The sequence below is a fragment of the Podarcis tiliguerta genome (genome assembly GCF_965153285.1).
Source record: "Podarcis tiliguerta genome assembly, chromosome: 4".
In the NCBI taxonomy this organism is placed as follows: Eukaryota; Metazoa; Chordata; class Lepidosauria; order Squamata; family Lacertidae; genus Podarcis; species Podarcis tiliguerta.
The window spans coordinates 77,130,955-77,154,680 of NC_139537.1; the positions used below are offsets into that span (position 1 = coordinate 77,130,955).

At 42.1% G+C, this 23,726-nt stretch overlaps 1 protein-coding gene across 8 annotated transcripts in view; it reads right to left on the bottom strand.

Moving 5' to 3' along the window:
* Positions 1-23,726, bottom strand: part of ARHGEF7 (Rho guanine nucleotide exchange factor 7) — an 88,457-nt gene that overhangs the window by 27,450 nt on the left and 37,281 nt on the right. For all 8 annotated transcript variants that reach the window (XM_083437749.1, XM_083437748.1, XM_083437755.1 and 5 more), the window contains exons 8-17: positions 20,525-20,620; positions 19,321-19,443; positions 11,941-12,079; positions 9,760-9,819; positions 8,231-8,377; positions 6,660-6,746; positions 4,978-5,056; positions 3,598-3,737; positions 2,940-3,164; positions 125-218 (exon numbers count right to left, since the gene is read on the bottom strand). In XM_083437749.1, coding sequence (XP_083293875.1) covers positions 125-218; positions 2,940-3,164; positions 3,598-3,737; positions 4,978-5,056; positions 6,660-6,746; positions 8,231-8,377; positions 9,760-9,819; positions 11,941-12,079; positions 19,321-19,443; positions 20,525-20,620 — 1,190 coding nt within the window. The remainder of the gene's footprint in view (positions 1-124; positions 219-2,939; positions 3,165-3,597; positions 3,738-4,977; positions 5,057-6,659; positions 6,747-8,230; positions 8,378-9,759; positions 9,820-11,940; positions 12,080-19,320; positions 19,444-20,524; positions 20,621-23,726) is intronic.

A 23,726-nucleotide genomic window follows, 5' to 3' on the forward strand; every position in this document is an offset into this window, starting at 1 on the left:
GATCCAGGTGGTTTGCAGTAAATCAGCAAAGATTCTGATTCCCAGTTGTTTAACAACAGTAATTTTTGGACTAAGCAGAAGGAATGAAAAGCTTTCACACGCCCACACAGCAAAACACACTTACTTTTTCTCAGCGAAAATTCTTCTTCTGATGGTTTCCGTTCAGGTTTTCGCTTGGGCAGTAGTTTTTTCATGGTTTTGGGACTTTTGCTGAGATCCTGGAGTTAAAAGAAAAAAAGGAGGGGGGAAACACAGATACATACAAACACAGTGAAAACCTACTTGTGTCAAGGTATCAAAACACACCAATAGAATAGCAATTCACTATTACAAACTCTCATTCAAGTGAACCATTTCTCCCCATTCTGGGCTGTTGCCTAGAAATACATAACAATAAAAAATTTTTTTTTTCTTTATTGATTAATGTTTATATTTGACTTTTATATTAGTGCAAAACGTAGCTAACAAAAATCAAGTTTGCATAAATAACTACAATTTAAAATCACAACATAAGAATCATAAGAATCTGATGGAGAAATTGTCTTCTGGCACATGGGACTCAGCTAGACTGGTAAAGAAAAGTGATTTACAGTCATACCTCGGAAGTCGAACAGAATCCATTCTGGAAGTCTTCTGAATTGTTCGGAAACCAAAGTGTGGCTTCTGATTGGCTGCAGGAAGCTCCTGCAGCAAATCGGAAGTTGCAGAATCCCAGTCGGACATTCGGCTTCCAAAAGAACACCTGAAAACCGGAACAATCATTTCCAGTTTTCGATCGTTCAGGAGCCAGAACTTTTAACTCCCAAGGTGTTTGGGAGCCGAGGTATGACTGTATATGTGTTGTATGTGCGATATAACATTGTGCCACCAGACGGCGATTTGGAGTCCTATTTTTCTCCACCTGTTTTCCCTGTTTAAATTTACAACGCTTTAAACTGAAACCCTTCTTTGATGTGTCTAAATCCAGCTGCAGCCTTCTATTGTGGATCTGTAGCCTCGAGCGTTCAACTTAGCACATTTTCTTGGCTTCCAACAGTTGACAAATAATAAATTTCCAGCTGTATCCAGTGAAATCATCCTGCCCCCACCAAGGTACTTCCTCTCCCCCTCCTCTCCCTGTGTGACCCCCCCAAATCTGCTCCAGAAGCCCTAAAGCAGGCAGGGACGAACGGGTGAGGAGAGGGAGAAGAAGTTCCAATGCACAGGTGGAAGTTACTGCATTAAATTAGGATACTGAAAAGAGGAGACCAACAGACACAGAGCACTTCAGTTCTGCTGAGCAAACAAGCCAATTTACAGGAATTCCAAGATATGCTAGTCTGTCTGTAAACTAGATGTCTGCTAAAAAAGTGGACAAGGAAGTGGTGGAAAAACATGACAGAAATGTGCTGAATGGCCTGAGTCAAATGTGTTTGCACACTGGGTCTCTCCTTGCCCTGTACACCCAATTCCCCCTCCCTCACTTCCCAGTGTGATCAAATTTTGCCTGGCTCCAATGTAACAGAAAACTATGGTTTGATCATATCAGAAAGGGAGAGAAGGAATCTGAATATCCAAGAAGAGGAGAAAGTGTATGAGCCCAATATCTGGTCACCATGGTTGCTGTTATACGCCATTAGGCTGCTTTGCCTCTAATACTGAACCATGGCTTATCACTATGTGGATATGCCCAAGTGAAGTGTTGGGCTCATATACTCCCCCAGTCTGCTCCTGTATGATGGATACGTCAATTTTACTTTCAGTTTCCAAGCGTCATATGAAGCTGGCTTGTTGAGCCATTGTTTTTTCTAAATCAAGATTCCTTGTTTGCACATAATACTAATGGTTTGCACTGAAAGTAATCTCCATTGTAATCTTCCTCCAAGCTGCACTGGAAGAGAAAGCACCAGAAGATTTTGAACTCCCATATAATCTTGCTGCTCTAAAGATATGAGTGTGTGTCGATTTTAGGAGATGCTATTAATAAAACCCGTTTAAACTATTAAACTACAAGAGACATTTGCTGGGCAAAAACTACTGGTGAAAACAGAAGGCCTGTGCAAATTCAGAAACAGAGCAAACGGGAACCCTGCTGTCTCGATTTCTATTTTTACAATACTAAATCTTGGCTGAGGAAAACTGCAAGTGGCCTGGAGACAGTGAAAGCGCAACTGAAGCAGGATTTGCTTTTTATATGCCAACACACAGGACACATTTTTCCTAGTGTCTGATCCATCATCATTTCAAGAACACTACTCTTTCTATTAAATATTTCCCCCCATCCTTTCTTCCAGTAAGAAACGTGGCTGAAGAGAAAAAGTGTATGGTGTCAAATTAGATAGTGGTGCCTCGCAAGACGAAAAGAATCCGTTCCGCGAGTCTCTTCGTCTTGCGGTTTTTTTCGTCTTGCGAAGCAAGCCCATTAGTGGATTAGCGCTATTAGCGCTATTAGTGGTTTAGCGGCTATTAAAGGCTTAAGGGATTAGCGGATTAGCTGCTAAAAGGCTATTAGCGGCTATTAAAGGCTTAAGGGATTAGCGGATTAGCTGCTAAAAGGCTATTAGCAGCTTAGATCAGCTGATAAGCGGCTTAGATCAGCTGTTCAGCGGCTTAGCGAACAGCTGTTAAGCGGCTTAGGGGCTTGGGAAAAAGGCTGGGAGCGGGGGGAAAAACCCAGGAATCGCAAGACATTTTCGTCTTGCGAAGCAAGCCCAAAGCAAATTTGTTTTGCAAAGCACCTCCAAAACGGAAAACCCTTTCGTCTAGTGGGTTCTCCGTCTTGCGAGGCATTCGTCTTGCGGGGCACCACTGTATTCCCACTCACTGCCTAGAAATCACAGCCTTGGTTAATTGTGACTGACTCAATGCAAGCTGAATCTCAGCTGGAATCCTTTATGTTATCCGTATAGAATTCTGACCTGGAAAGAATTTAGACTTCTCACTGGGTTGCACATGCTCACCTCTTTGTAACAGAGTGCTGCTGAAGGCCGTAATGGAGGTGCAGGCCGCAAGCAGCTCAAACTCCACGGCTTAGGAGTTTTGGGAGGCTCCAGGGGTCCCCAGTTTATAGTGGTATGAGGCGTCCCATGATGTGAAGGATGTGGAAGAGTGTGGTATACTGGAGTCAGGGGCATTTGCTTGCTGTCTGCATGCTTGCTGGATGGTGTTACAGGATGAGAAGGAAGCTGCCAAAATGAACAAACATCACACAAGCAAAGAAAGAACAATCAAAAGGGAATGCCACGTATAACCCTACACCAGTAAGCTTTCGTTATTAAATTTGCTGCAGTAAGACTTAAAAACAGGTTTGTTGGAACTTACCAATCTATTAACACTATGGTATGGTTAGCACATCACATTAAACCATAGTTTAAAATGGGCTATGGTTGAATGTGAATGCTTCTACCTGCTGCAAACAAAACAAATCAGAGTTTGGTTTATCTTTGTGCCCGAACACAAAGTGCTTCTTTCCCCCCAAACAAATCACAATATTTCATTAATACCCTACTTTAACACAGCTCCAACACTGACTACAATTATCAGGATGCATTTGTTTGTCTCCAGGAACACAGAAAAAAATGACCTATTTTAAACCCAATGGTACTAAAGGTCTCTTACCGTGTGAGATGGCACAGAATGAGGTTTAATAGCAGGCATCCCAAGAGTAGTCACTTTGGTTTGCTTCTGTAGATGATCTACCCATTCATGCAAATCTTGCTGGTTGTTACAAGATACCAATATCCGTTCAATCATACTTCCTGGAACCCAACAGAAAATACAGAAGGAAAGAGCAGTTGAGTTGAATTCTCACATTAGCAACAGCCAACACGGCAAAACGCTTTCGTGTTTCAAACAAATGAACGTATATTCTGCTTCTTAAGGATCAGCACACTTCTCCTGAATCTGGTGTCTCCTCCACATCACCTTACCACAATTTGGGAATGAAAAAAGAAGAATGCTTCCTTAAGAATTCTCTTGTTCCTTTAAGGATGAGTAATACTTGGTTACAGAAAATATGGGAGGTTTGCAGGTTACAAATACAAATACATATGATGTTTAGGGATTTTCTCCCTATGAACCACTAATACCCCTGCACAACGATGGCCACCTCAACAGAGAATCACCACTACATCTTCGAGAACCAGCGCTCTTGTTTGGAGTGCTACAGTCAGCTAACTCTGCTTAGCAGAGAATATGGCTTGCTCAGGTTTTAGCTGGTGTTAAGTCTCAATATACCCGTGCTGTATGATTTCCAGGCACAAATCAAGGTGCTGATTTCGACCTCTGGAACTCTAAATCAGGGGTGGGGAGCCTATGGCCCTCCAGATGTTATTGTGCTCCAACTTCCATCAGTCCCAGCCAACATGGCAAATGGTTGGGGATGATGGGAGTTGTAGTTCAGCATTATACGGTGGGCCATGTGTTCCTCACCCACTTTGGGGAGGACCTTTTTAGCTGTGTTGCCCTGTTTTTGGAACAGCCAATCAGTTTGCAAGAGCTTGGGAGGGGGGGAGTGCAGTGAAGGCACTAAAATCCCCTTCCACTAAAGCCCTCTTCAGGTGTTCAGCTGGACAGGTGACGGCAGAAATATAAAGAGGGAAAGGCACACACAAATGGGCACTGCAGAAAACTTATGAATATCAGGGTGGAGGAGAAGGAAGCATTGGAGCAGGGGCTGACATGTATATTCCTATTCCTCTACCCACTTTCCCCCTCGCATGTGCAGGCTGAAGGCTTGAAGTGATTGCTGGCCCAGTGATCGAGTGGATTACAATTCCAGGCATCGAGACCATATTGTTATTTTACTGGTATACTGCTGATTTTTTTATTGGAGAAGCCTGTCTTGAGTTCTTTTTAAAAAAACAAACAAAGCCACATACTATTTTAAAAATGAATAAATTATAAACAGTATGACCAGAGAGGTCACTTTAAACTGTCTTGTGACTTATCAAGCTGGCTTTTGCCACATAAAATGATACAAACAGAACCAGACATTACCTGATATTTCAAATGCATTTCTGTGATTTTCACTGTCTTCTAGCTTTGCAATGGTCATGCCTGTTAGCGGCAATTTCCCCTAAAAAACAGATATATCAAGGCATTCTTTAAACAAAATCCAAAAACATGGCAGCCTTGTATTTAAGCACTAGCCTAGGAGCCACGGGTGACAAGGAACTGCGTGAGGGGAAGCAAGCATTCTGCCAAACAAAAAGAAGGGAGTTCTCTGTCTCTTCTCTGCCAGCCACCAGCAGATCAGCAACTTGTGTGAGCTTATTTACATTGATAAATCCTAAAATACATTCAGTGAATGAAAACAAACGTATGAATTGTTTTTGAGCCAGGGGGTGGTTAAGCAAAGATTGGGACACAGCTTGCTCTTGGAGAGTGGTTTATGTCAATATCCACAGTGCTGCCTTTATGCTCCTTACTTGCTCCTCTACCACAGTAGCAGCAGGCTGAGGAACCTTTTCCACTCTTTGAGGACCACATTCTCTTGTGAGAAACATTGCAGAGATTTTATGGTCATGGTGGTTGGAGGTGGAAGCAGAAAAAGGGGGTGAGCCGCCTCCACGAGAGGACAGCAACTCGAGAATGGGCATTTTCTGCAGTGGATCCCTGCTTGTGGAACGGTCTACCCAGGAAGGCTTGGCTTGCGTCTTCATTACCTATCTAGAGTTGCCAAGCAAAAGCATTCCTCTTCTCCCAGGCCTTTGGCTACCGTATTTTTCGATCTATAAGACGCACTTTCCCCCTCCTAAAAAGTAAGGGGAAATGTGTGTGCATCTTATGGAGCGAATGCAGGGGGGAAGGCAGGCAGGAGAAGCCCCCAAGAGCTCCGCGCGGCTCCTGCGGGCTTTTCTACGAGGAGGGAGAAGGGACTGACTGGCCGTGTCAGTCCCTTCTCCCTCCTCGTAGAAAAGCCCGCAGGAGCCGCACGCTCCTTAAAGGGTGCGCGGCTCCTGTGGGCTTTTGTGGGAGGTGGGAATACTCCCAGAGCTTGTCAGGGCTGGGGGGGGGGGGGACCCAGGCTTCCCCCGCCAGCCCTGAGAAGCTCTGGGAGAAGCGGACACGCTGCTCTTTAGGACGGGGGGTGGGGAATAATATTTTTTTCTTGATTTCCCCCTCTAAAAACTAGGTGTGCCTTATGGTCAGGTGCGCCTTATGGAGCGAAAAAATATGGTACTTAAACCATCTATAACATTTTAAACTGTGGGGATGTGTGGTTTTTGTTTGCTATTATGGCACTTTTTGGTGTTTATACATTGCAAACCGCCCTGTGAGCTTCAGGTGAAGGGCGGTATATAAATTTAACACTCAAACGAACAAGTGACTCTTGCTGCTGTACGGTAGACTTCATTCCAGACACACAAATGTCAGCCATTTCCACAAACATATATATCTCCAGCGAAGCAAGAGGCATTATCGCAATTCAAGGCCACATCTGAGCCACACAAAAGTACTTGAAGGTGCCAAGAAGGCGTGATGAAGGGGGCATGATGTGGGGGAGGGGGAGTCCTAAGGTCATGGAGGGAGGCCTAGAGGGTCATTTTGGCCCTCAGACATAATGTTGCCTACTTCTGCCTTATAGGATCAGTCAGAGGATATGATAGAAATGTTCCAAAAGCTAAAGATTACATTAACATAGTATGCAGAAAAAGTTATACTAAAAGTTGTTTTACCTGATAGATAAACCCACTCATTCTAGGACTGGCGGACAGCATGAGCAATATGTTAGGAAAAAGAAGAAGGTATCTTTCATTCTTTTCCTTATTAAAAGAGAGAGAGAGAAGGCAAATCATTAAAATACAAAGTTACAATGAAGTGACAAAACAAAATTTTATATGGCATATTGTGATCGCAAACACTGGTATGTGTTGTTACTTTATCAAGGCATGTCAGGCATTTTTTAAAAATAAGATTATCTGGGGGTGTGGTGAAGTCAGGAAATCTTAGTGTGTTAAACTTTGGTTCACGCAAGAGTGAGGCATTGTGGGGGAGTTAAAACTGTGGATTTCTGGGAATGGATGTCTAGGTTCTGCAAACCTCTCTGTCTTTAGAAGTGTGAATCAAATTGCATCCTGACTTGGGCAGGGAGGAGATGTTATCTGATTTGTAAATTCTGGCAGCTGGGGGCTCAGATGTGGAATGGGTGTGAAAAGGCTATCAGGTAATTCACAGCTCAGGAGCCTGGTACATGTCAGAAAAGTATGGGAACAAAGAAGCGGTCTTTTGATCTCAAGGTCCTTTGAGCATAAACAAAGTTCAGCTGTGCTGTAACCCCTTCTCCACGTGGGATCCTCAAGGATAAAAGTTTGGGGAATTGAGATGCAAATTGCAGACTATCTTGCCCTGGAGTTCGCCTGAGGGCATTTGACCACAAGAACGGACTTTGTGACTTCTTGCTATGCTTTGAACTACTGATGCTTTGTGAGTATGTTGTAGTTAGCTATATTGTACAGTACAATGTTTTTATTTTATTTTTTTGTAACCTTCCAAGAAATGTGCAAGCTTTTACTTTCCAAGTGGCTTTTTCAATAAATTTGGAAAAGGACTTTTGCCTTTTGTATTTTGTGCCTTTTGCCGGAGTAGTTAAACTGATGCCTGACCCTTGGTGCATCTATCTGTTGGATTTCTGTCGGCAGTGGCGTAGCGTGGGTTGTCAGCACCCAGGGCAAGGCAAGTAATTTGCGCCCCCTAACCCGGGGCAAGGCAAGTAATTTGCGCCCCCCCGCTGCACTGTCCCTCCCCCAGATAGTCCCTCGCTCTCTCTCCGCACCGCACCGCATGCCTGGCACCCTCCCCTCCACAGTGGGCGGCGACCCGGCGGCTCGGCTCGGATTCGCACAGCCAGCACTGCAGTGAGAGAGAGTGAGTGAGCCAGGTAGGGACAGAGAGCTGCGAGTGCGAGCGCGCCCCCCCCAGATGTTGCGCCCGGTGTGGCCGGCCCCCCCTGCACCCCCCACGCTACGCCACTGTCTGTCAGCGTCACGGTACAGTGACACAGGTCTGGGCAACCCAGTAAACATCGAAGGGGGATTCTCCTCCTTGGACCCCATTCAAGGGTTGACCCAGGAAAGGAAGTGGTGGCAGCTTTCTACTGTTTGGCTTGTGACTTGCAACACCTCTATCCCTCTCCCTGCCAGGTTCTTCTGGAGTTTGGAGGACTGGTTGGGGGGGTGGATAGGGTCCCGCAAACAAGACAGGGGGGCGGCAACCACTTCGGGTTTTCTTTTAAACAGAGCTGCATTACCTCACTTCCAGCACACTGAATCATGACTTGTGACATGTAAATAACATTTCCAAGTGTTTTAATGTCCTCTCCTTCCCAGCAGCGGATAGCTTCTGTTAGTATCTGGAGTTCAAGCTCCTTTCTTTTCCGTACTTCTTGACACTGTGCCTATTGGACCAGGAGAAAATACTATGAGCCAGGATGCAAGCACAACTGAAACAGCCCAGAAACAACAGTTACTCAGTACCATGTCTGGGTCTTTTCATTTGATTTGGCTGTAGAAGAGGAGAGACAGTCATAGAAGTAACTGCATCTTGAACTCTCCAGACTACCAAATCCCAACTACCCCTTTTTTTTACTTAAGATGGCTATGCATTGCATCATTGTTGCTTTAAAGGCTATTCTATACTTGAAGCCAAAATAGAAACTTGAGGCACCTCAACGTAGTGGGACAGCTGGTTACCAAACAGTTTTGTTTTCCCTTGACTTTTTTTTTTAAAAAAAAATCCCTTAATGTCCATCTCTTACCTTTCCTCAAGGTGTCATTAAGATTGCAAGCTATGGGTAGGGGTTGTCTCTACTTAACTGTTTCATGTACAACATATAGCTCCTATTGGCACTTGAAAAAATATCATTAAAGTATAATCAGTTATAATGACTTAGCTGTCCTAGTCTGACGTTTCAAGTGTTTTGTTTTTAAGCTGTTTCTACACAAAATATTCCAACACTTGGTTTGACTTCTTACCAATTCTTTTTGTCCTCTTTTAACAACTGAAATATTTTACAAAGGGCTATATATATCCTTTCATTCACTGTGCTCAGTAAAATAGAGAACACAATCAATTATCACCCAAGGATTACATTATATAGGACATTTATTGCCATATAAGGGTGTGTGAAACATCCTAAACAAAGGAAGCAGCTCAGGAAACTTCCAAGCACAAATAACTTTTTTAAGGAGTTTCAGCACACTGGGGTTTGCTTCTTTTCCCCTCTGTGAACCTCAACTGCAGAACGCTTTCTCAAATTTGCCTGCCTTGAACTATTTTGCTACATTAAGCATTTGCACAGGAGGAGTATATTCAATTTAAACAGGAAAAGCACCTGCTAGTTCTGCATTCTGAATGACCAGGTTCACATTTAAATTCTGTTGGCCAGAGATCCATGGGAAGAATGATGTGTAAGCAGCCTGACACCACACAATCAAACAGGAAGCTGGCTATGTGGGCCAACCACAACATGGGTGCTTTTATCCTTATATGGATTTATAGTACTTGAATTCACTCAGACAGATTTCTATATGCAAAGGTTTAAGTCATGGTATTTCATGTAGTACCATGTGACTCCTCTTTTATCCTATAAACTGTCTGTCCCTTGAACCCAGACCAGAGTTTCCGGTGGAACCATCTTTTTAAAAATTCTTCCATAGTGATTCATCTTTAAATACTGTTCCCTCATAATGCCCACCCAAAGTGCTCTCGTGACTTTGATATGCTATTTTGTATGATGTTTAGACTAGTATGTTGCCATCTATCACCCATGTAACTTACAGAAAGATTTTTGAAAGCTGTCATGGATTTCTGAATGTCAGGCCGGTCTGGATGATAATCCTAAAAGAATATTAAAATATACTTATATGTAATATGAAAGGAACAAAATTTACTTTACATTCTAGACAAGGTTTACACATTCTTCTGGTATTATATATAAATCAAATGTTAAGATACATTTCTCACACCTACGCTGCTTTAAAGGCAACAAACCTCTAGATCAGGTCATGCCAGATCTAGAGAACAAATTTTATTTTAAATAAGCCCATTCCCTCCCACTGGCCTGGTGACACTTCGCTTGATGGACTAGCCATAAATCTGTATCCTTCACTCACTATATAAATACCTAGGGGACACAGGTGGCGCTGTGGTCTAAACCACTGAGCCTCTTGGGCTTGCTGGTCAGAAGGTCAGCAGTTCAAATCTGCACGACGGGGTGAGCTCCCATTGCTCTGTCCCAGCTGCCAACCTAGCAGTTCGAAAGCACGCCAGTGCAAGTAGATGAATAGGTATCGCTGCGGAGGGAAGGTAAACGGCATTTCCGTGCGCTCTGGCATTCGTCACAGTGTCCTGTTGTGCCAGTAGCGGTTTAGTCCTGCTGGCCACATGACCCGGAAAGCTGTCTGTGGACAAACGCCAGCTCCCTCGGCCTGAAAGCAAGATGAGCGCCGCACCTCATAGTCACCTTTGTCTGGACTTAACTGTCCAGGGGTCTTTTACCTTTATTATGAATACAATTTGAGCAAGATTTCAGTGGTGTACAATTTAAAAATAAGTTGATTTACTACTGGAGATGTAACAGTAGCAGCTGGTGCGACTGCCCTGCTCTGCCTTCTAAACATGCTGGGTCACTTACCAAAAAGGGAAAAGGCAAGGCAGCTGGAGCTCTGTGTGGTGCAGGCGCTGTGGCAGAACCAGCCCAATGCTCCAGACGCTGTGTCCTTACTGTGCCTACACCATACCAAGCTCTCGATGCCTTGCCCCTCTCCCTCTTGGCAAGCAGGTGTGACCTGACATATTCAGAAGACGGGAGAGCAGCACAGTTCCATTGGCTGCTACTGGATGTAAAGAGGAAAAGGAATTTTGTTCCAGCCCTAAAACTAATCAAAATATGTTTGACCCTTGCAACTAAAAATTCTATGTCTCATCGTAATTTAAGATGGAAACTAACCTTTCAGCCCAACTCTATACGGCGTTGTCAAACCAAATATGTTAAACTAGGTTTGGTAATGAGGACCAAGCCTACAAGTCGGATTACTGTGAATTTGTGCACGCTGTTGAACAGCAGTTAAATAGCCAAAGAACTAAGGGGGGGCAGTTCCCAAATGTTAAAATTAAACAATTATGCCGATGTAGATTTCATGGTAAGCTAGGAGTGCCGAGATAAACACATATGCAATGGGGATGCACAGTCCTCTTGAGTCCACCTGGCTGTCCACTCTCGAGTCCACCTGGTTGCTTGACAGCCAAGATTCATATATGAGAAGCACAAACAAGGCAGTTGTGCAACAGTGCGGGGACGCAGGGAACTGCGGCTCTGGGACTTTTTTCAGAGCATGCGCGATGACATCATCTGTCGGGAGTGTCTTGCTCCAGCAAATGAGTGGGCTGATATCAAGACTTTCAGGTTTCACTACTGTTTGTGACAAATTAGAATAGAGGGAATCAGAGAATGAGGTCAGCTCACTATTCTAAGGCTGCTATAGCCAAGCCTGAAGCATTGGCTTTTATGCTATGCATTGATGTGGTTGGGCAGGTATGGTCAGAACAGCTCCTTGCATTTTGGACTTTCTATGGGAGTCATCATTATGACTTCTTGCACTTCGAGATTTACCATTACAGCACTGCTGTTAAATACCCACCCTGTCTGAGACTTCCACAAGTGCCTCTTGGGGGACTGGAGTAATAAAAAAGCAACAGGTGCAGTGCCATATAAAATGTGGCAATACACTCTTACTATAGGCCACAGTTTTAGGATCAGGGTATCTTATTTTTGTCTTTGAAAACACAACCCCAGAACTCTAATGGAGTTGATCTTTCCAGACTACTATGACTTCCTTTACATCAGAAGAACGAGAGCATAGCAATGTCCTTTAGGACTCATCACTCCTGAAATGTACCTTTAAGGCCATCATTGTCAAATCATCATTAAGATGGAATGTTAATGCTGCTGAGATATACCTCCATGTGTCTTTCAAGCTCTTTGAGCAATGTGGGATATTTATCCAGGCGCATAAAAGGTTTGCTCAGGCCTGTGGTCAATACAAGAATCCCAGGGCTGTTGGCTCCTTTCATCTCCATGAATTCTCCCAGCTCTTCACTGTTCATAAAAAAAAGAAATTAAAGTTAAAACAAAAGCAAAGAAGTAAAACCAGCCAAACCAGAGAGAAATAAATCATTTCACTTCTTCGGCAATAGCCTGCTTTTCATTTTCTGAGAAAGGGCTAAGCTTCCTCATAAAATAAAAGATGAACAAGCCTAATCTTATCCGTATTTTTTTGATGGAAAAGCAGTTCTGCAAGCTTAGCTTTAATTCTCTCTGGATCCCAATTGAAAAGAATGCATCAATTTAGAGCTAAAATTAGGACTCCCAGCACTATAAATAATCAAGTATTTCAGGTGATGTTAAACATATTATTCATACTGATGACGAGAGCTAACGTCCAAGAAGATTAACAGTTCAACCCTGTGCTCATGTACTTGGAATTAAGCACTATGTTGTTCAGTGGCATTTAAACCCAAGCAAATCTGCACAGGGAAAATCACACTACCAAAATAATAACAAGCCACACTGTGAAATGAACATACTGGCCTTTAAGCAGGCATTGAAAGTTGCTTTAGTCTAATTATAGGTATTTTCAAGATCTGGTTCCTTTAATGCTGTTTTTTCATCTACTGTTTTTTTTTTATTTATTTATTTATTTATTTATTTATTGTATTTTATGCTATTGTTTTGTTTAATTTGTTGTTTTATTGTTATTGTTTAAAGTTAAGGTATACTCAGGACAACATGTTAATGTAGAAGGGTTAAGGATAATTTAAATATATAAATACACGGAACACAAAGTTAAATAATAGGTTACTGAACATTTTCCAGAAGAAACACAAATAAAAAGTACATTTTTAAGAACCGCCATCGCAGTTGCATTTGTATAGCCTCAAATCTCCCACAGCAATTTAATCCACTTTAGCACAACTGAGAGAATGTCAAGAAAGCATTGTATGTCGGCACACCCACCATCAACACATACACACCCTTTTCAGCTAAGTCACAACATTCCTCTAAAAGGAAGTCTAGTCTACCTACACATCTGCAATGTTGCATTTAACTATTGTCATGCTCTTAATAACAATCCAACAAGTGGAATTCCCAAAACTTTCCTCTGCTAGGTTCTCTTATGATTCCTTGCAAGATCTAGGGGTCTTAGTAGAACACAAGCTTAACACGAGTCAACAGTGTGATGCAGCAGCAAAAAAAGCTAATGCTACATCAACAGAGGTATGGTGTCCAGATCAAGGGAAGTCATAGTACCACTCTATTCTGCCTTGGTCAGACCACACCTGGAGTACTGTGTCCAGTTCTGGGCACCACAATTTAAGAAGGATGTTGACATGTTGAAATGTGTGCAGAGGAGGGCAACCAAGATGATCAAGGGTCTGGAAACCAAGCCTTATGAGGAACGGCTGAGAGAGCTGAGTATGTTTAGCCTGGAAAAGAAGAGACTGAGAGGAGCTATGATAGCCATCTTCAAACATCTTAAGGGCTGTCACATGGAAGAGGGAGCATGCTTGTTTTCTCCTGTTCTGGAGGGTACAACTCAAACCAATGGATTCAAGTTACAAGAAAGAAGAACCCAACTAAATATCAGGAAGATTTTTTTATAGTAAGAGCTGTAAGATTCCTGCATTTCAGGGGGTTGAGCTAGATGACCTTTGGAGTCCCTCCCAACTTGACAATTCTATGATTCTGTAAGTCTGAACTGACCTTTCCCCATCCATACACTGAAGAGTTAAATGCATCCTTCCCACTGAACATTCTCATGGCCAAGAAAGTCCAAGGCTAGCTGCAACGCCTTCCTGCTACCGCAACACTTCAGGAAAATATAGTTTTGATTTCAGGAGTAATATCATTTCGTGTTTAAACCAAATCCCTAAGACCATAAAAATGGTCCACAACACCACCAATATGTTCGTGGACATGTGCTTGACAGAAGGCTGTATGTACATATGCAATATACAATATGTGAAGTACATGGAGCAGCAACAGTTTTGATATTCAAGAGTCCGTGTATATTCAAACGTAACACAGCCCTGCTTTAGCTACAAAACTCACTACATGAGATAGAATCAACTAGCCAAGCACTTAAAAATAGAATCTTTTAAATAGTGTTCTGATTAAGAAAGAACTTTTCTTTTTTTAAAAAAAACTGCCATTAATGAACTATTTAAAGGCTATGCATAGTTAATTTATTTCCTTCAACAACCATTACATCTGCAAATCAGTGTGGTTAGTTCAAGATCACAGCTGTTTTAACAAAGCCACTAAGTTTTTATAATATGCACTTTTTGTCTAAATGCTGCTGAATATTTCACAATGAATCCACTCCATATTTAGCTAAAGCAGTACACAGGGAAGAAACAAAATGAGATATGCAAGATATAGTAGTTCATCCAAGAAACAAATAGGCCTATTATTAAAATCTTAAATCTATCCAAAACAGACTATGTATGTAAAATAAATAAGCATAAATATTATTACAAAGCTAGCATACATTTACAAGATTTGGGTATCAAGGAATTTTTGAAACCTCTCCTATAAAGATACTCCAGAGAACTGACTGTTTTTATCATCCATGCTTCGTGAAGTCTCCTAGGTTAGTAAGGTATTAAAATAGAATTTGCAATTTGCCTCTAAAAGGGATCCAAAGCAACAACATTTTTAACATGTAAAATCACTAAAAAAAACAAACTAGGAAGAGTATATTTAAAGACCTCAAAGCACCTACAACTATGTGAACAGTAGAAAAACTCTTAGCATTAAATGAACAAACAAATGGAAAAAGAAACATTTAAAACTGCAACTTACACTTCCAATTCCTGTCTATAGTAGACAGAACATGAACTCTCACTGCTGAAAGGTCTAAATATGTCACACAGACAATGCATGCCGAAAACCCTCCACTAAACCCTTGGCTCACTTAATGACTCTAAGCTTTTTACTGTCTCTAGTGCAGCATTTCTAGATAGAATGCCTTATTCTTGGGCTGTTGCTTCAAGTATGACATCACCCTCTATGTTAGCAGCCCTTTTTCTGAAGCAAAGTGGAGGAGGGACAAAAGGTTCTCTGACTCAGATGCTTATCTGTATTCCATGCTCCCATTATCTTCCATAAATGCTACTTAAGCTTCACATTTCGAAATCTGTTTTTGTTAAAAAATGCAATAAAGTAATTTCAAATCAGGTTCCAGCTACAGGATCTTCTAACACTCTGTTAAACTGTACTTTAAAAGAAAAAGTGGCTTTAAGCCTTGCTCCAATTCTACAGATGCAATTTTCAGCCTGAAGCATGCAGGAGAAGTTTTGAGTGTTGTGCTTGGTTGTAGGTTTTTTTTTATAATCTGCTCTCTCATTTGGGTTAATGCTAGAAAAAGATTGCTTCCATTTGCCTCCACGGAAAGTATTCTTACCTTTGTTTTAAAACTTTTCTGCCTTTGGTAAAGATTTAACTGAGGTTGCATCAGTAAGACTGATGGGTAAAGGTAAAAGTCCAGTCGTGATCGACTCTGGGGTTGCGGCGCTCATCTCGCTTTACTGGCCGAGGGAGCCGGCGTACAGCTTCCGGGTCATGTGGCCAGCATGACTAAGCCACTTCTGGAGAACCAGAGCAGCGCAAGGAAACGCCATTTACCTTCCTGCTGGAGCGGTACCTATTTATCTAGTTGCACTTTGACGTGCTTTCGAACTGCTAGGTGGGCAGGAGCAGGGACTGAACAACGGGAGCTCACCCCGTCGCAGGGATTCGAACCGCCAACCTTCTGATTGGCAAGTCCTAGGCTCTGTGGTTTAACCCACAGCGCCACCTGCGTCCCTCAGACTGATGGAGATGTAACCTTTAACTATGGTTAAGGGGGCAGAGTAAGCGGCAGCACTCCACCTCATCTGCAAATTTTCCAGCAATGCTTTTCTCCATAGTGGTTAAGGGTTATGTCATTAATCATAGTTAATGCTAAGGCAGATCCGCTCTTAATGATATTTCCTTGGGTCAAATTCATGGCGAAGTGCAAAAGAGGGAAGGCAGGGAAATGTCCAAAAGAGGGATGAGGAACTTGTAAGCCCTCCAGATGTTGCTGCACTACAACTCCCATCATTCTTGACCACTGGCCTTGTCGGCTGGGGCCAATGGGAACTGGAGTCCAACAACATCTGGAGGGCCACAGGTTCCTCATCCCTGGTCTAAAACAAAAATGGGACGCTCTGGGGAAAGAACGTATGATCCTACAGCCTGATTCTGATCACCTTACCTCATCTAAGGTTGCATTTGCACCGTAACTAGAAATATATTTATGTACAATAATTTACAAACATTGTGCATGGCAGGTATCAGCATAGAAGCAGCATTTCCTCTCCTCCCTAGAGGAACAGAAGGCCTCCTGTTAATATGTTGCCTGCATAATCTAAACAACAAGGGAACCCTGTTGTTTCCCTTGTCTGAACTTCTTCAAATGTTTTGTTTTATTTGTATGTAATTCAACTCAACCAACTAAATTCATACATTTGAATTGGCTTGCTCATTTTATGGAAAGGTTGAGTAATAAAAACAAAAACATTTTAAAGTAAAGACCTAAGATTGCTTTAAACCAAGTGACAATCCTGCTAGAGGGTGTTAAGAACTCCCAAAGTGAGAAATAGTCAGGTTGCTTTGATATGTGGCTAACCACAGGTTTCTGAATAAGCAGAGAGGGCTGACGATGGACGGAAATGTCCACATTCCTTCCAAGCCTAAAATATTATAGTTATAAGCTGAATCAATTAATGGCCCTATTGGTCTGTAGATAATCATTTCAAAACATCGGGTATCAGAAAAAGGAAACCTTATTCATCTGACCAAGGCTAGTGAGGTAGACCTCAAATTTTATATTAAAATATATTTGTTTTAAATGAAAGCACTTCTGTGGCAAGCTAGTTTCTACTGTCTATTATACTCAAAGCACAATCACATTCAATCAATCCCACAGTAGGCTTGACACAGCCCTTGATAACAACACTGAGTGCAACTTGAACCCCTGAACCTTAGGAATGTAGCCAAAGCATCAATACACTCAACCACTGTGCGTCTTTTGAAAATGAAGTAAAAAAATATATACTAGGAAGTGTCAACACTGTGCTTCCAGCCACACAATTAAACACACCGGAAAATATTATAAAGATTGCTACCGTAGGTGCTAGCATTAGCCTGGAATCCTCAGAAAGAATCATGTTTTTCCACAGGCTGTGCAAAATTACTTTTACTTATTGTAACATCCCACCCAACATTCAGCCATTCGATCACACCATTGCAAAAGCACAATGGTTTAATTTCAGTTTTAATGCATTAAGCAAATATAATTGAAACAGAAAATCCTGGCCCTATTCAGGTACTCCAACTTTTAATATGGCACTTTAGAAATTTTCTCAATTTTTAAAATAAATTGCCTAAGAAAAGGAACAACTCTGATTGATTGGACCAAAGTTGCATCTAGTCTGCATTCTGCTTCCCAAAATGGCCAACCAGATCTTGAATGCAATAGCTCTCGCCTGCTGTTGTTTCCCTAGCAGCTGGCATTCAAGGGGATACTGCCCCTAGACATGGAGGTTCCATATATAGTCATCATGGCCAACAGCCAGAGATAGCTCTATCATCCAGGAATTCATCTAATCCCCTTTAAAAGCCATACAAGCCACCATCATTATCTTGGAGCAGTGAGTTCCATAGATTAACAATGCACTGTTCAAAGTGCTTAAGTAGAGGAAAAGGAGGGAATATGCAAGTGTTGGAAACTACCTTTTTTATTTTTAAAAAATGAATTTTATTAGTATTTTCCACACAACAACACGAAAGATATTAAAAAATAATAATACACAACACACAAAAATCAACATTCGAAAACTAAAAGCAAAACAAAACAAAAATCCATCTTACAAGTTAATATTATAAACCCTAAAACAACAAGACATTGACTTCCACCAATCCCAAAACACCTCCTTTATCTCTCATTGTGTCTTCTTGTTTTCCTGTTTTCTTTATCATCTCTATCCTAACATCTGGATATAAATCCTTCTTTCATATCCTTTCACTTCACAAGGTTATTCCAGACTCAGTCAGATTTCTGCCCTCGAACCTTGACTTTTGAGGTATTCATTTAGGCACTCCCATTCTTTTTTTACTTCACTTTTTGGTTTTTGTCTTATTATGTCTGTCATTTTGGCTAATTCTAAGTATTATGAGAGCTTACATAGCCACTCTCCTAGTCTAGTTCATGTAGGGCAGGGGTGGGAAACCTATGTGGCCCTCCAGATGTTGCCAGACTACAACTCCCATCATCCCTGGCCACTGGCTACACTAGCTGAAGCTGGAGCCCATCATCATTTCAAGGGTCTCAGGTTGCTTATCCCCGACTTAGAACCAAGGTACCATATGCCTGAATTACCTCTGTAACTATTATCTCACACATCCAATGAACAAAATTATTTAAGGCATTTTATGGACTGCTGAATCCTGAGCGTTTCTAAGTGATGTATATAAAAACAGATCACACAAGAGATTAAAACAATAAAAATTCATGGTGAAACTGGACAGTAACACAACCGCCACCTTAAAATGCCTGCCGGAATAAGAAAGCCTTTGTCATGCGCCTGAATAAAAAGTATTTGATTTATTTCAGGCACTGAACTAAATATGAATAGCACTACAGGACTTGTAAGGTTGCAAACCTGTGCACACTCCCTCAGGAGTAAGGACTCAACCACACTACTGCCTCTTTCCTCTAAGAAAACCTGCCGTTTACCACTAAATACGAGTAAATATCAATTGGGTTTTCTCTGGACTGATGTTTGTTCCAATTTAGCAATAAAGACCATGTTTTCTGGGGGGAAGTGGTGGGGCAAAGGCTAAACTGATTTGACTAATGCCTACAAGCTACAGGACAAGTGATGCACACTTAGCTCAGTTGGCAGGGTATGAGATTCTTAATCTCAGGGTTGTGGGTTTGAACCCCATGTTGGGCGAAAGATTCCTGCGTTGCAGGAGGTTGGACTGGATGATCCTTGTGGTCCCTTCCACCACTATGATTCTAAGTGGAAGTGTTAACGAGCCCCAAGTTATACTGAAATCAATCTACATGCCTATTTTCAAATACTCCACTAAAAAAAGCTGATTTCAAAACTGATGCTCACATCTGCTGCCACTTCATCTTCGGTCTTGTGCCTGATAAAACACCTCAATTTGTTTGCAAAACACCATTAAAAAGTGGAAAGAAAAACAAAGTTAAATTTACAAGGTTTTCTTTTTCTTGATGCACATACCTGTGTTCTGTGAGGACGGTTACTGCCGACGGGTGGTTGGCACAGTACGCAAGATATAAATTTTTCATTTGTGGCATCAGATTTAGGAAGCAACCACCAACCCGCTGCTGAGTTTCAGGCAACCTGAAAGAAAGCAATGTAAATGTAATTTTTTAAATGTTCTGAAGCTTAATGAGCAATGCATTCCAAATTCACCAAGGACATTTGTTTTAGTAACCTTAAAGACCAAGTGTAGCTTTGGGAGTTGAGTGTTGGGGAAACTGTTGTAAAATTGTTATATATTTGATAGCTCATTATGTGTTGCTGTTACTTGGGATGCGATGCCTTCTATTTTTTACAGTCGATGTCCTTGCTTTTGTGCCGAATGCCCATAAGCATGACAAACACGGAGGAGGAGAGATAACTCAGCGAGGAAGAGAATGAAGCTAGAAGCAGGGATAAAAGGTAAGGGTAAAGGAACCCCTGACCATTAGGTCCATTCGTGGCCAACTCTGGGGTCGTGGCGCTCATCTTGCTTTACTGGCCGAGGGAGCCGGCATACAGTTTCCGGGTCATGTGGCCAGCATGACTAAGCCGCTTCTGGCAAACCAGAGCAGTGCACGGAAACACCGTTTACCTTCCCACCGGAGCGGTACCTATTTATCCACTTGCACTTTGACGTGCTTTTGAACTGCTAGGTTGGAAGGAGCAGGGACAGAGCAACGGGAGCTCACCCCGTCGCAAGGATTTGAATTGCCTACCTTCTGATCGGCAAGCCCTTAGGCTCTGTGGTTTAACCCACAGCCCTACCCACATCCCTAGAAGCAGGGATACAATAACCCAACAGCTAACTCCCATGATCCTAACTGAAGAGTCAAAATTGTTACAGCTGCACCAACTTTAATGTTTTGAAATTATTTACTTCAAGAATGTTTGCTGCTGGAAAGCGTATTTTTAAAAAATAAAGAATAAAAATCACCTGCTTTAATAGACTTTATCACATTGCATAAAACTACTGGTGGTGGTTGTTGTTTGTGCACAGTACTTTCATTATTTTTATTTTTTATTTTTGGAGAAGTCACTCCTGTTCTTTGTTCATACTTTGCAATTGAACTGCAAGATTTACACATTTACATCAACGTGTGGGCTACAAATGTCTATAGATGCCAGGTGTCATTCTAAACAGTTAAACATAAACAGGTCTGCTAGATTGAATAGTACATACTTGGTGCATTCTTCTAAAGACTGTACAAGCATTTGCTGAAAAGAACTGATTTCTTCTAGATTTCCCATTAAATATGAAGTATCTGTAGAGTTTAACCTGGAGCCAAAAAGAAAATAAGAAAATTAAGCACTTGTATGAAAAACAGCCCACATCATTTCTGGTGTTGCTTATATGGCCGAGACTAGCTTCCAATATAGGAGGCATAAAATCACTTTCCTTTCGCATGCACCCCTGATGTCACAGACCCCCCCCCTTTCCTCCAATTTCCCACTTGGGGGCTCAGGAAGCTAGAGAGGCGGGGAGACAGGCCAGAGCTCTTTCCCACTATATACATCCCAGAAGATGCTTTCCATACGCTCTGATTGACAGCTTCCCCCATAGCCAGCTTCACTGCATATTCCTGCATTGCAGGGGGTGGACCAGATGACCCAACTCTATGATTCTATCCCAGAGTCCCTTGCAATACATAAAAGATGTGTGAGGTGGGGAACGGGGAGGGGGGGTCTTCTCTGGAGCTAACTTGCATGGGGAGCTTGCCAGATGTCAAACTCTGCGGCAGTTATTTCAGTTGGTTCGGTTATTAACAGTCTCGCGATTCTCAACAACTTGATTCTCTTAAGGGAGTTCTTTTTGTATCATCTTTTAATAATTTTTTTTTTAATCTTTCATCTTGTTATTTATTATGAAGTAGCTGCCTTACTGCAAAAGAATTTTAGAAATACACTTGAAAGAGAAGTTGCTGAGTTACAACTCATTACCAAACTAAAAAACTATGGAGAGACCTGGTCTGAATAGTGATATTGGATTCATGTCCCATTATACATGCTAAAGCTAATTTTGGTCATCTGTCCTTTTAAAAATCCCTTGCCCTTCCCTGTGGAACCAACTGCCATCATTAACAGCCATCAACAGTTATAAGGATGTAGCGACCTCTCCCTCAAGAGTATCTGAAGAAGTGTGTATGCACACAAAAGCTCATACCTAGAAAGCTTATACTTAGTTGGTCTTGAAGGTGCTACTGGAATTATTTTATAAAATTTTTTTTGGAAAGATTCTTTTAAAGACTGTCTTAAGACAAAAAGACTTGATTCTCTTAAGGGAGTTCTTTTTGGATCATCTTTTTATTTATATATATATATATATATATATATATATATATATATATATATATGCAGGTTTTGGTGTCCTCGGGTGTCTTCCCGTGTAAAAGTTGGGGTGTCTAGGCGACGTTTCGACGAGGTCTCACTCGTCATCTTCAGGCTGGTGCTTTCGGCTTCTTGTTACTGGAACAGAGCAGGATCTCAGTGTTTGAGTTCCTATAAATACTGTTGAGGAGGTGTGGTGTATAGCCTCCAATGTTCTGGGCAGAGAGGAGGTTCCCAGGCTAGTGTGCCTTTTCTTCTTTTGTTCCTTAATTACTTGAGGGATATCTTGAGTGATTTCTTGAGTGATTTCCTGAATCCCACTTAGGTGGGTCATTAGGTGTGGATTAGTTGCTAAAGCCTTCGTGTCTTGAACTCTTGAACTTTGTGAAGAGTTTTTCTGAGAAGATGGCTGTACTGCACTTGGTTGTGCTCTGGCTTGGCTTCGTGTATAGGGGCGAGCTGTGGTTTTGTGGCCTGTGCCAGCCAGATCTGTGTAGGGATTGCAGGGGGGTGCAGCATCCGGAGGTGCCACCCTGGTTTGGCTACTGGATGGTGTCTGTAATTTATCTGTGGAGAGGGTCTGGGTTTGGGTCTGGTGTGGTTGATTGGTGATGGCGTTCTGTGTGCCTCTGGATCTGGTGTCAGATTTTGTGGGGAGGGCTAATTTCCAGATGTCTGGCAAGCGGGATGTGTCGTCACGCTTGTTCATGTTGTGAGGGTGTTTCTCTATCTCGATGGCTTCCATGATTATTCTCTTGTGGTGATGTTCCATGTTAAAGAGCAATTTGGAATCTGCAAAATTAATTTCGTGTCCTGTTTCTTTCATGTGTTGGAAAAGAGAGGAAGTTTTTTCTTCTTTTTTGACGGCATTCTTGTGTTCTGCGATACGTGCATTTATTCGTCTGTTTGTTTGTCCAATGTACGTGGCTGGGCAGACTTTGCAGGGTATTTCATAGACCCCTTGGTTTTCCAACTGAATTTTATCCTTGGGGTTTCTGAGGATATTGGCTATTTTTTGGTTGGTGCAAAAGGCTGTTTTGATATTGTGTTTATGGAGGATTTTGCTAATTTTATCTGTAGTGCCCTTGATATAAGGAAGGAGGGCTATGCCATTGTTTTCTTCTGTGTCTTGGTTTTTGGGGGGTGTTTCTTTTTGGATTAGCTTCGTAACCCTGTTTTGCTGGTATCCATTGGCAATTAACACATTTGAGAGATTCTGTAACTCAGTTGTCAATTAGCCCTCCCCACAAAATCTGACACCAGATCCAGAGGCACACAGAACGCCATCACCAATCAACCACACCAGACCCAAACCCAGACCCTCTCCACAGATAAATTACAGACACCATCCAGTAGCCAAACCAGGGTGGCACCTCCGGATGCTGCACCCCCCTGCAATCCCTACACAGATCTGGCTGGCACAGGCCACAAAACCACAGCTCGCCCCTATACACGAAGCCAAGCCAGAGCACAACCAAGTGCAGTACAGCCATCTTCTCAGAAAAACTCTTCACAAAGTTCAAGAGTTCAAGACACGAAGGCTTTAGCAACTAATCCACACCTAATGACCCACCTAAGTGGGATTCAGGAAATCACTCAAGAAATCACTCAAGATATCCCTCAAGTAATTAAGGAACAAAAGAAGAAAAGGCACACTAGCCTGGGAACCTCCTCTCTGCCCAGAACATTGGAGGCTATACACCACACCTCCTCAACAGTATTTATAGGAACTCAAACACTGAGATCCTGCTCTGTTCCAGTAACAAGAAGCCGAAAGCACCAGCCTGAAGATGACGAGTGAGACCTCGTCGAAACGTCGCCTAGACACCCCAACTTTTACACGGGAAGACACCCGAGGACACCAAAACCTGCATTCCTGTACCCGTGAAAATCTACGAAAGCATATATATATATATATATATTTCATCTTATTTATTGCGATTCTCAACAGTTAAAGCAGCAGGTTATGTTGTGTTGTGCTGCTGTCTGCCTCAGACTATCAGTCTGTCTGTAAATGTTTGTTCGTCTGTAACAGTTTAATCAACATAAGGTGCTTT